The sequence below is a fragment of the Manis pentadactyla genome, chromosome 16, assembly GCF_030020395.1.
Source record: "Manis pentadactyla isolate mManPen7 chromosome 16, mManPen7.hap1, whole genome shotgun sequence".
NCBI classification, from domain to species: Eukaryota; Metazoa; Chordata; class Mammalia; order Pholidota; family Manidae; genus Manis; species Manis pentadactyla.
The window spans coordinates 77674832-77688211 of record NC_080034.1 but is presented as its reverse complement, the minus strand read 5'-3'; the positions used below and the strand labels follow the sequence as shown (position 1 = coordinate 77688211).

Genomic DNA, 13380 nt, shown 5'->3' with positions numbered 1-13380 from the left:
GCTTTGGGTTTGGGCTTCAGGAGCCTGTCGTGCTGTTTCTCAAAATGATCTTCCTCAATATTAGGGGCGTGAAGTCAGGAACTTGACAGATTTTTTCCGTTAATTAGAAGGGTAGGGAAAGAAATGCAGAGCACCCCAGGCCAGGCCACGGGCACTCAGCCCCTGCAGTGAGGTGGTGGATCCAAGCTTACCTTGCCCACCCTCCGCCTCTCCACCCACAGGAAGCGAGGAAGGAATGAAATATGTGGAACCAGCATTCTTTTCCTGCTTGTCATTACCTTTTCATTGTCCTGGGCAATCTTGCTAACTGTTTGCAAGGCTGTTAGAGAACCAGCAAGTCAATACAGATGAAGCACACACGCTTTGGATCAATGAAGCTTGGTTCAGATTTTGCATCTGCCTCTTCTTTGGTCAAGTCACGGGCTTGGTTTGCATCAGTAAAACTGTGATCAGGAAAACCATTTACCTCACGAGGTTGGGAGAGAGTAAGTGAAATTGTATAGGTAAAAGGGCTCATTTACTCAGGATGATGGAAAATAGGAAACACTGTTTTCATGAGCAATAGAGAAGTGCTTATAAATACTGATTGAGGGAATGAGCAACAGAGGGAAGGAGATCGACGTGAATGATATTAACATCCACATTACCTGTGGGAAAGCAGCACCAGCTGTTCATTGACTACTAGGAAGTAACGAAGTGTCTTCCTCCAAAGGTGTGGCGCCCTCGGTGGAAGCCTTCGATAAGCTGGTGAACAGCATGGTGGCCGAGTTTTTAAGGAAGAGCAGGGTCCTGGCTGGAGACGTGGAGACTCATGTGAGTACTTCCCTGCCCTGTTCTCCATGGAGACAAGGACTGAAAAACCAGAAAGTAACAAGGGTTGGTGAAGACATGGAGAGATTGGAACCCCTGTGCACTGCTGGTGGGAATGTAAAATGGTGCAACTACTATGGAAAAATGTATGGCAGACCTCAAAAAATTAAAGATAGAATTATTATATAATCCAGGAATCCCACTTCTGGGTATATACCTAAAAGAATTGCAGGCAGGGTCTTGAAGAGACATTTAAACACCCATGTTCATAGCAGCATTATTCACAATAGCCAAAAGGTGGAAACAACCCAAGTGTGTTGATGGATGAATGGGAAAGCAAACTGTGGTAGTATACATACAGGGGAATATTATTCAGCCATAAAAAAGGAGGAAACGCTGACACATGCCACAACATGGATAAACCTTGGGGATATGCTAAATGAGATAAGTCGGTCACTAAAAGACAAATCCTGTATGATTCCCTTTTTATGCAGTCTCTCCAGTAGTCAAATGCATAGAAACAGAAAGTAAAATAGTGGCTGCCAGGAGGTGGGGGAGGGAGAAATGGGAACTAATTTGGTGGATATAGAGTGTTAGTCTTGAAGTGCAAACTAAAATACAGAAAAGATTCTGGAGATCTGTTGTACAACAGTGTGAAGGTCTCAACACCACTGAACTGTTCACTTAAACATGGCAGAGTTGGTAAATTTTGTGTTATACATGTTTTACTGCAATTGATTTAAAAAATGCAGCCTGAGGAAAAGCAAAGTCATAGTATTTGATAAGCTCTGGATTAATAGAGAACTTTAATGATATGTAGGCCAGCCTCCCGGTTTCAGAAAGGTTTTATACATTTTTAAATGTTTAGCATTCTCCCTGAGGCTAGTCATTATTAGCATGCATTGAGGGAAAATCTAATGTAATAACCAAACCAATTAAAAACATAAAAGAAATATACCACCAGGTTTTTCCTTTTCATTTGCCTTTATTTCTCACAGAGGATTGAATTCCAGATCCATCTGCTTATAGATTTCTCAGCAATGAGAGTATCCTGGCAAAACCATTTTCAGGATAGATTCACAGAAAATCTTATTCTTAAATAAAGTTGTGGTTTGGGATTAAAAAATAAAAGCCTGGAAAAGGATTTTCTCTTCACTCCTTTGCCAATTAGACGTTATGTGTAGCACCTGACACCAGTCTTCCAGGAGCTCGGTGGCTCGGGTTGTACCAGAGGTCCGGGACTGTAATTCAACAGCTCCTTCTCTCATCCCATGGCATCTGCATTTGTTCGTCACATCTAAGAAAAATGAATATTCTTCTCAAGACCTCCATTTTTTATTAAATACACCTGTTGAAATACTCATTGACAGGAGAGGGGAAGCTCTGATACATGTGAGTTCTAGAAAAGTGTGTCACATAAGATATGTTCACTTCAAATGCATCACAGTAACTCTGAAGTTACTCTGGTCTGTTTTTGAACTTCATGTTTTTGTTTATAAGAAACCTTGCATGCAGTAAGATAGTGGCTGGGCTCCTTGTCTTGTGAGGCATGATAGATCTGAAAACTAACATTTAAAATGAAATATTACCATCAGTACACTAAAAGAGATTCTTGAGTGATGTTTGCTATCTTGATTGATATCACAGTAATTATTGTAGCATTATCCTTAGTATTAATTAATGTTGACATTGTACTTCTGAAGTACACAGTACATTGTAACTCTTATTAGTAATATTTCAAAAACTTAGATAAGACATTTTTTAATTAGAGAATAATGAGGCCTATAAATAAGTATATTTAGTTATGCATTTTCCTAAACATGAAAAATTTGCATACTAAGTAAGTCTCTTCGAATTCCATAGTAAACAGTTCCTTTAAATTCTTTTTAGAATAAAGTGAGTTATAAATAAAGTATAGCTTGATTTCTATTAAGTTTTCTCTTCTCCCCACTCATCAGACTTGAAAACATTATGATTCAAATGTGGAAATATTCTCCATAAAGAATACATAAGGCTTAAAGAAATTTATGTTTTTCCCTAATTAGCTTTTTAAAAATGAAGGAAGGGAGGGAGAGAAAGATAGAAAAACACTTGTCATCTGAAAGTTTAGACTCTGTACGACACAAAGAAAACAGGCGGCTATTGTCCATGTGCTCATTACTTCATTACATTGAGCAAGTGGTTTATTTTTTCTCTCTTGTAGAGCCGTGTGTCACTGACACAAAGCTTTACAGCTGCTGCCTCTCACATAAGCCAGAAGCGGGGGCTGAACTTTGTTCCAAGAACACACCTGTTGCCAGAAAAAAAACCCTCACATACCTGATTGTACAGTATGGAAATCTGAGAATGACACAAATGTGCATCGTGTTAAATCCTTTCCCTCTCCTTAAAAGCTATTTCACAAAGACTAATAATGAATAAGGGCAGCCAGGCTATGATTTAAGGTCTGTCTTCATGTGTTGGCTGCTGGTTGGGCTTAATTTACTGAACACTGAACACTCAATAGGCTATTGACAGAACAGACCACAAAAAAGGGGAACTAATAGCTACAATTAGGAAGTTCTGTTGAAGCGAAGAACATAACAGGTTTAGAAAAGATTAGATCTGTAAAGCCTTCTTGTATGCAACATAAAGCAAAGGGCTTATTTAAATAATTCTTCAGTCCAGGAACACTGACACAGCTTGCACCCTTTTTAAGAAAGAATAAACAATACATAATTTTATAATAGATGTTTAGAGTAAATAATAGTCCTCAATGTCAAAGGAAAGGGTCCTCTAGAAACGGCCTACATAACGCCAAGCCCTTGGTCAGACATAGTTTACTCTTATATGGACTAATGTGATCTTTTTTTTTTTTTCAACAAAGCTGTCCTATTGTTATTCATGATATATGGAACTAATCGCAGGTCTGTTTCTAAATGATTGACAGTCATGAAACAACTGCAAATCATGGAGCTCTTCTTAACGCAAGCCCCTACTGGAGATATATAGAATTTACGTTTTAAATTATTCTAGAAGTCTGGAGCATTTATTTCCTATTCCTGATTAAAATGGATATAAAAGAAACACTCTTTTAATTGTTTAATAAAAAATGAGAGAACCACAATTTGAACAAATGGACAAAAAAATTCAACCGAGAAGTGTAAGATACTGAAACATAGTGTGATTAAATCCCATGGCACAATATTATGTCCTTGAGTTCCCTGACTTTTAAAGGATGAACATTTTTTTTCTGAAGCAGAGTAAAAGTTTTATTTAAAGTTACTTAAAGAGAGAAAAAGTACAGGCCACCTCAGCAAGAAGTGCCCTGAATGGGTGGAGAGAGAAAGTTTAAGATTAAAAGGTTACACACTTAGAAAATGTGGATGGCCTCAGAGAGAGGAGCGCCAGGGTGAACATTTTTAGACGATTACTTTAGCCCCACTCCTGATGGGTCACCATTGCTAATCTACATGTTCCTAGTCTTTGTCATTTACCTAAGTCATCTACAAATGTTTTGTCTATTTTATGCCATGCTGGTTAGGTGACAGATTCAAAGAGTGGTAAAGTAAGAAGTAGTTCTTCCTCTGAGCAGCACTGGCAGTGTGTGTTTGCATTTTAAAGGCTGTGCTTTTCTAGGGCATGACCTTGAGCTAGTCCTCAGCCTCCTTGGTAATAAGGCTGGATGCCAGGACTTCAAGGCCTGGACTTCCTCAGCCCATTCAGGCGACTCACGTGGCTCAGCATTCACGCAGGAGGGACAGGGCTGTTTGCTTCCCAAATGAGAAGCTTGTCATAGGGCACCATCCTCACCCGTGTGAAATGCATCCTGATCTGTGCCCTGGGGGAGCACCTCCATCACCCCAACTTGGGAAGCAAGCACAGGGGACCGTGTCACAGAAAGGATGTGCAGAACACTAACAATAGGATGCCATCCGGCTTCACTGTGACTGGGAAGAAAAGCAGACTCCTTCATCTAAGAAGGCCTTGCAGCTGCCCCCAGGGTCCCTTCTTTGCTCTTACAAGTTGTCACGGCATCCTTTATGGGGACTTATCTCTAGAATAAATAACAACAACATCTGTGTATTTATACTAATTGTATATATAGTCTCCCTTTGATTTCAGAAAATATTTGTGGGTAATTTGCACTCATTTAAAAAGTGACCATTTGCATTTTTGGTGCTTTATAATCTGGATCTATATGGGAACCCTCCTGCCCCCGCCAAAAAAATATTATCAGAAGCACGAGTTTGGGATTGACTCAGCAGAGCAGCCATTCTGCGCAGATCTCCTTCACCCTCCCCTCGCATTCAGCCTACTTGATCCTCCCGTTAACTGATAGTTTCCTGCCAATTGTTTTAATTTGAACATTCAGTTTTATTATAAGTGGACATCGAATACTTCCGCAATCTCAGGCCCAAAGGACCTGCATGTCTTTCACAATCTCTAAATGGCAGAGATCAAAAAGCATCTGAAAAGAATTCTGCCTCCAGATTTCATACAGCCTTCAAATCAGGAACTTCCTTTCTTACTGTCTTACCCGGTTACAATAGTCAGATTTATTACAGAAAGAACTATCTGAGACATCCAGTATCCATTCCTTCCCTCCCTCCTGCCTCCCGTCTTCCTCTCTCTTGTTGAGAAGGAAACTGCAAACCAGAGAGGTCAGGGGATGCAGGGGATGCTGTGAACGGGGCTCAGTGACCTGGTGGCAGAGCCAAGAATCTCATCTCCGGGGTCGAGGCCCGCTGTGCTGGGCGACGCCTGTCTTTGACCCACTGGGCGGCTCCTGCCCCCTTTCTGAGTGATGGATCCGTAGGGAGAGGCACGTGGCTCTCCCCTGCCACCGCCTGCTGTTTGTGCTCTGCGCTATTACCATTGCCTTTACCAGATTTCCACAGTGCGGGCAGGGGTGGCCATGGCACAGGGGCTGGAGGAGGGTGGGCACGCCACATGTCTCCTCAGAGCGGCCCCGCGTGGGCAGCCGGGGCGCGTGCTGTCCCCCGTGGGTCTTGGCTTCTGCCCCACCACACCGGCCTTGTCTCGGCCTGGTCGCCCTTCACTGTGCACCTGGCACCAAAACTGCAGAACTCAGAGTGTCTGGGAGAGATCAGTCTGTTATCAGTTCTTCCCATGAATGCGAAGGACTTTTATTCTCAGGACGGAATGCACACTCTGCTGCCCGACGTCCGCTCTGCCTCGCAGCCGGGTCCTGCTGAGTCGCCGGCCTTCGCTGGACATCCCTGTGGCCGCTCTTCAGCTTCAGGATGTTGTGTTAGAGCATGTCAGCCCTGTCCTTTCACTGAACGTTCTAGCTTCATAGCACATTTAGAGCTTTGGGGACCAGATAAGACACTGGACTTGGAACCTCAACATCTCTGCGAAGGACCACCAAGCATCCTGTTTACCAAAAATAAAACGCCACCAAAATATTTTGCTGAAACAATCAGTTTCCATGAATCTCTCCGGTTAAGGTGATACCTGCCTTTTTTTTCTTCCTGCTCGGTAAATAGGCTTCTGCCACATTTTTGCCTGAAGGTTCTTCTTCCTGCTTCTGTAAGGAGACCTGAGTCCACCAGCCCCGGTTGGCCCTTTCTGTTCCGTGTTCACTGGCACAAGCAAAGAGGAAGAGCCGAAGGCACGGGCGTGCATCCTGAGCTTGCCCAGGCCTGCTGCGCTTGGGGCTGAGCTCCGGCACCACCAGCTGGCCTGCACCTGGGAAAATTGATTAGTGAGTCTCACATGAATGGCATTGCTTCATGGAAAAGCATATTGAGAATCTGCAGCTCGTTGCGTGTCAGGAGTCCTGGAGGGTAACCACCGACCGTTCTCCAGCCCTTTTCTCCGCAGAAATTCCCTTTCAGAGAACTGTTTACCACGTCCACATTTAGTCTGGCCACCTGCTACTGCAGAGTCCATGTCCTTCCCTCGTTCTAAAACCATGCCGGTAACCGGAACATTCGCTTCAGTTTCTTCTGTCTGGGCCTCAGGATTCCTTGTTTGCCTGGAGGCTGCTTCAGCGTCTGAAAATTAATACTTTGTCTACAAGTAATGACCTGATTTCATTCAGATTATCTTGTAATTTCTATCCACACACCCATCCCCACAAAACATATATACAGACAGTCACGCCCACATGAGCAGATCTGCCATTTGCCTAAAAATTCCTTACAATGCTATATTTTGCTACATCCAAGAAAAAACAGTCTCCATCAAATATTTGGGAGCTCTGGCCCAAGAGTTACTCTGATTGTAAGAAATGTGTTTTCAGACTCAGTGTGCATAAGGCAAACCCAAAATATGCTATCTTACTTTTAGTATATTTTTTACCTTTCCAGTTGTATTTAGATTGTTGTTTAAGTTTAAAACATAGCAGTTTATAAATTGTACAGCACAGTACAAGCCAGTTTTTAGAAATATTTCAAGCATGAGATGTTTCGGTGATTCAAAATAAAACAGGGTATTCAATGGATTAATTTCACTCATTAAAGAGTTGGTACATATATACAATGGAATACTATTCAGCCATAAAGAAGAATGAAATCTTTCCATTTGCAATGACATGAATGGAGCTAGAGGGTATCATGCTCAGTGACATAAGTCAGACAGAAAAAGACCATAACACGATCTCATTGTTAGGTGGGATCTAAAAAAATAAAACAAATAAAACAAGGCAGAAATAGAACCATAGATACAGAGAATGAACTGGTGGTTGCCAGAGATGAAAGGGGTGGAGGAATGGATGAAATAGCTGAAGGGGATTAGAAAGTACAATCTTCAGTTATAAAATAAATAAGACACAGAGATATAATGTACAGCATAAGATAGTCAATAATATTTAACAACTTTGTACAGTGACATAGTAACTAGATTTATTGTGGTGACCATTACATAATGTATATAAATACTAAACCACTATCTTGTATACTTGAACCTAACACAGCATTGTATGTAGATTATTCTTCAAGAAAGCATAATTTATCACACATATGTGTTTGCAGTAGAATTCTTTCCCTTTCAGAAAATACTTTTTCAAAATAAGTATTTTAAGTAGTAAGGTGTTTGGAACATATTCAAATACAGATAGTCCCAAACTTTTAAATGGGAACTCTCACCCCAAGTTAATGTGTAAATTAGTTCTCAGAAAATTGGAAGGCATTTGCCCATCGACCTAATGGGAGCCTTGGGTGGCTCTGTCCCTATGTGCAAAGCCACAGAAGAGCCTTGTGCCGTGTGGAGGCCCCGGACCTGCATCATCTGCAGGCTCTTTACTGCTGGTCCACTGGGATAAGGGCAGAAATCGTGGTTTCAATTTTGATCATTTTCATAGCAGTCAAACAGTAATTTTAAGTCTGCTGAATTGAGTAATTTAAAAAAACAAGAAACTTGTGCTCTGTAGGTCTGGCCGTTTATTTAATTTTTCTAATAAGGCTATTTATTTATTTTACAAAGGTATCAGTCTGTGACAGATGAGAAATTAAAAAGAAAAACTTTTACTGAAGGGTTTTTGAGCATTTATAGAATGCAAAATTCTAGAAAAAATTCTCCCACTATGCTTTCAGCTAAATGTAGCAGAAAAAAGACAATAGCACAAAGTGAAAAATAGTGAATTATTATGAATTGTGAGTACCTGCAGGAATGAGCTTAACTAGAGAAAGACAAAGAAATGAATGGAGATTTCTGTGCAGCTCATGCTTTCGGCTGATACTGGGCCTAATTCCTTTCTACTTTTTGCTACCAAAGATATGGTTTTTCTCTTTCTCTATATGAGTGTATAGTTACACTCCTTGGACACTTAGTAATTATTATAAGGGCAACTTTGGAGTTTGTTATGAGGATATCCAGTGAGGATAACTGAGGAGGAGTTGGGGAAGAGGGACTAAAGAGGTAATAGATGCACTTGAGAAAGATTGACCTTCTTAAAAATAAACTCTGAAAGGCTATTCATGGAATTTCTGACAATGGTCATTTTGGGGGGATGGGCTTACTGAAAGCCTTTTATTCCTAACCACCCATGTCTTTAAAACTTTTTACAACAAGGATGTGTTGTGACCATCAGATATATAGGAAAGGAACATTTGGTACTAGAAGAAGAACTCGTACCCTGGGTGCTGCCTGAGGGAGTTCGCTGAAAGGCAAAGACACGTGAGGAGGAAATGCAGACACCTGGTGCTGCCCCCAGTCCTGTGCACCTGGCTGCAGGGTGCCCTCTTGTCGAGTCTGGAAGGACCTTCTCTGGCTTGAGTGTTCATAGTAAGGTCTCTGTCTAGATGGATTAGTGCTAGGTAGATTGGGTGATGAATGAACAAAATCTGCTTTTTAGCTAGATTTTATAGTTGCAAGAAATCAAATTCACTTCTCTGCCTTATTCCCACTTTCCATGTTAGTAAGAGCAGCAGTTGTAAGGAAGGGAACGAGAAGGAGCATTCACTGGCAGCCTGCTCTGTGTCAGGCTCTTTGCACAGCTGCCGACAAACATTACTTACCTGGATCGTCAGGAGAAGGCGATGAGGTGGGTGGCCCTGGAGATAAAGAAGCCGAGCCTCAGAAAAGTTTGGTAACTTGCTTATGGCCATGTATCCAGTAAGGGTTGGGGCTGCATTCTAGCTCAGGCCTATCTGAAGATCTGCAGCTCAGGGTTTCTCTGTTAAACCCACTGCTTTACAATAATTTCAGTCATTCGTTGTTAAACAGTAGTTACTGAGCTTCTGTTGTAATAAAGGCCCTTCTGTGTAGACACCCAGTGGGCTAGTCCTTAAAAGCATATTACTATTGGAGATGCAGACATATGCACACGCATGAAAGTTAATTAAGAGTGTGGTGTGAATCACACAAGTGAAAGGACCGTGTTTAGTTCACAGCGTGCTGGAGGATTGCCTTGCCGTCTCTAATTATCTGGAGTGGTCTTGGAGCAGCCAAGCATCCTTTACGTGTGTAGACCCAAGATTCATCACCCCTGAAGTAGCTCTGGCTTCCTAAATCAAAAGATTTGGTTTAAACATGTTGATAAAATGCTTTGGATTCCTTAAGTGTTAGAAAAACAAGTTAGAGAATTTGGAGAGGGGCCAATCTAGCAAGTGTTTTGTAGCTACATAATGATTGAATTAAAAAATGGAGCTAATTTAGGAGAATGGTTTTGTTCAGAATACAAACCTGTAGCAATATTCATATGTGTCAGAAAATCAAATGGATTTAAACATACAATGGTGTTTTCTTTCTTTACCTATTTGCATGCCTTGAGAAATACTCAAGTGTTTTTAACTCTTTCAAATCTTTTTTATATAAATTGTAGCAATTATTTAGAAGAGCTCTATGTTCAGTTTTTTAAAATATGTGACTGGTTTTATATTATAGGTTTTGTAGACTTTTCGGCACATTCCGTTTTTGTAACCTGGTGGTTTAACTTAGACCATATGTTCTGGGCCTCTTTCCATGTCAGTAAGTCGAGGTCTACATTATCGTTTTTAATGATTGCATAGTATTTCACCATGTGGTTCCCATGATTGGTTTAAACAATGAAAATTGTATATAGGGGAAATAGTGTACATATAAGAAGATTAAACAGGTGAGGCCCTGCGGTGTGACCCTGCAGGGAATGCTGGGCTCCTTGCTGGCCTCACTCTGGCCCTGTTTCTCCAGGCTGGCCATTTAGCATTACTTATAGTCATTCCAAAAATTAGTGACATTTGACTTGTTGTCAGTATTTCTCCTGTTAGAGATGCAATTGCAGTGGATCTATACAAGCATTATTTTATAATTGTACAATTATTTTCTCAAAGATGATTCCCAGAATTGCAAGGAAAGGTCAACGGCAAGCACCCCTTAGTATTTATTGTCCCCCCTGCCTTTTCTCACCACCCCCTACACACACATGGCATTGATTCATACTCTCCCACTATCCAAAAGTGCTTTAGGCCATTTGGTGGTAATTGCGAACTAGGAAAACAGGAATTTAGGTAAACAATGCACAATTTGAATGCATATTAGTATTCATGACATTGATTCTTTAAAAAATCTTTGCCCTGTGCTGGATGAGCAGGAAAATAAAAGCAAAGCTATATCCTCCTCTGTAAATTATCTTTTCTGCAAAAGAAAACCACTTATTGGCTCTACCTTTGATCTATTTGATATACCAAGAGATTCGTTTGAACTGTGCCTTTGGGCCTGGATGTGACATGTTTTGGATGGGGTTGGTCGGGTGTTGAGGTCACTTGAGCTGAGACCAGCAGTGGCGCTGAGCTGTAAGAGAAGATTCCAGGCTTAGATGTAGAAAGGGCGCCATGGAGCTGTTCCTTAGTGTCAGAACCGTGCTCTGTGGCTGATGTAAATACTTATGTGAGTCGGAAGTTGCTAAGGCAACAATCCTATTAATGAATAAACCTCTTTTATTATCAGTGCCTGAATGATTACTGTTTTTATAAAATGTGCCCAGCCATCTAACACTGACATTCTCAATCTGCCTCCTCATCTTTCTTTTCCAGACAGCAAAACTCTTGAGCTCTGTGCAATAAGCATGCCTCTTTTCCCTGCCAGTGAAAGTGGAATCGTTGAAAGGAAAACAAAAAGTCTACTTAAAGGACAGTAAAAATACTAATTTATAACAATTACCTAATATAAAATTCTTGCCCTTTTGGGACCTGCTTTGGCAAAGGCGGAGCCTGAAATTGCCTGGGACTTGGTCAGTATTTGATCAGACTGGGATCTTTAAATTAACTTGTCTTTGTGATTTAATGGCGCATTGCCAGCATGTTTTTAAGTAAGTGGAGTGTGACGTTACTGCATCCTTCCCATAGTCAGACTGTAAACCTAGTCTCCATGTGATTGTGCACACGCTGGACAATTGGAAAAGGCTGTCGTGGCCGAGTCACAGGCTTTAGAGACCCCTGTTGTCTTGAAGGGCCAGAGGGCCGTGTTCAGGGAAAGGATGGAGAAATACTGGGTACCAAGCAATGTGATTCCCAGGTTCTAGAGAAAAGGAAATGTTTTATTCAAAAAAGAATATACCACTCCCCGCCTTTTGTAAATGAGAATGCTGCCTGGGTTTGTCTAACCAAATGGGAAAACTTAACGTTTTCAGTCATGGGTTGGTGACGTCAGCACACACTCCTTTCAGGCCGGGATCTTCGCCATCCTCTCTGCCAGCCTCGCATCGCCCATCACTCACTGCCCGTGTGCCCTGGTGTCTTTCTGAGAGCAAGCAAGCACCTAGGCCTACCGTAGGGGCTCAGAAAACAATTTTTGTTTGTCACATTAAATAGTAACTTATATTTTATTCAGTCATACCTTTACGATGATATTGTCTGAGAATAGAATTTAAGTGTTTGCAGAAAAATTTGACAATAAATGTGTGAAGAAGAGAACAAGAGCCACTCATAATCTCACTGAGAGATACTGGCCATTGATATCATGGCATATTTATTTCATAAGGACGTTGTTCAAAGTCCTGTTTTCTCCTTAGAAAGGATCAGCGCTGTAATCCGCGGCAGCCGTAAGTATAAGGACAAATGACAGGTGCTAAGCACGGGCAGGTACAAGTCGTCCAGGAGAGGTATTGACCTGCTAACTGGGATGACAAAGCCAATCATAGTTCAGGCAAAGCTTGGCCCTTGGCCTGCACCACTGTAATTCCAGGTTCCACAACAAATGATCAATCCGGTTTCTCCTTTCTTAGCTTTTAGCTTTGCACTGCATTATTGACAAAACAGATTTTGCTCTCAGAACAAGTTTTGGCACAAGCAGGTGTACCCACATCCCTGTTAATGGTGCTTCAGGCTTGCTTCCCTGTGCTGTTTCCTGGTGGCCCGCTGGGGAGGGAGAGAGCTGTTTCCCAAACTTACACAAAGTAGGCAAAAGTCCGTAGGAACTCAAGAAGGCCTAGCAAAGAAACATCCTCTATTCATGCGTTTCATTCTGGGCCGTGGCAGCATCATGGGGTCAGTGTCCATGCCTGTTTTAGTGCCCCCACCCCACTGATCCCCACAAGCACCTCCAAGCACCCCAGATAAATATTATAAAAACAATATTGTGCACCAAGAATAAAATCTCATGTAGTGAGGATGAAAGCATTTTTAGATGGCATTACTGTTTTTAACAAACAGAAACAATCCAAGTAAAAATAGGGGACTTACCATAGAGTCTCTAAGTGACCCTCCATCACCACAGTCCCACCATCCTTTCCACCAGATACCTGCCCCCAAACCCCTCCCACATAGGTAATAATAACACCTCTGCATGTTCATAACACCCCCACCCATCTTATCCACAACCCCACATGCATATGTGAAAAGGCAGGTAATGCTTTTCCCTGCGTTTTACCTGCCTGGACAATGATTGGCCTCATCATCTCAGCTAGCGTGTTAAAGGCTGGAGATGCTCTGTGACCAAGAGAATGAAGCTGGGATGGAAGTCCTAAGGTGTTGTCTAAAAATAAGGTAAGCTTTTCCTCATTTGAAAAAAAGTGGAGGAAGGACTTCTAGTTTCTGGTTCCATGTGAAAGGAGCTTCTCCATCCTAACAAGTAAAAAAAGTTAAGCAGACCGAAAAACCAATGAACTCTTCTTGGATTCATAAGAGAAAGGAGGTCACAAGGCAA

At 41.6% G+C, this 13380-nt stretch overlaps 1 protein-coding gene across 3 annotated transcripts in view; it reads left to right on the top strand.

Moving 5' to 3' along the window:
• The window catches only part of CAP2 (cyclase associated actin cytoskeleton regulatory protein 2), a 118294-nt gene that overhangs the window by 24339 nt on the left and 80575 nt on the right, over positions 1 to 13380 (top strand). For all 3 annotated transcript variants that reach the window (XM_036911698.2, XM_036911696.2, XM_036911697.2), the window contains exon 3: positions 713 to 813. In XM_036911698.2, the coding sequence (XP_036767593.2) occupies positions 713 to 813 (101 nt within the window). The remainder of the gene's footprint in view (positions 1 to 712; positions 814 to 13380) is intronic.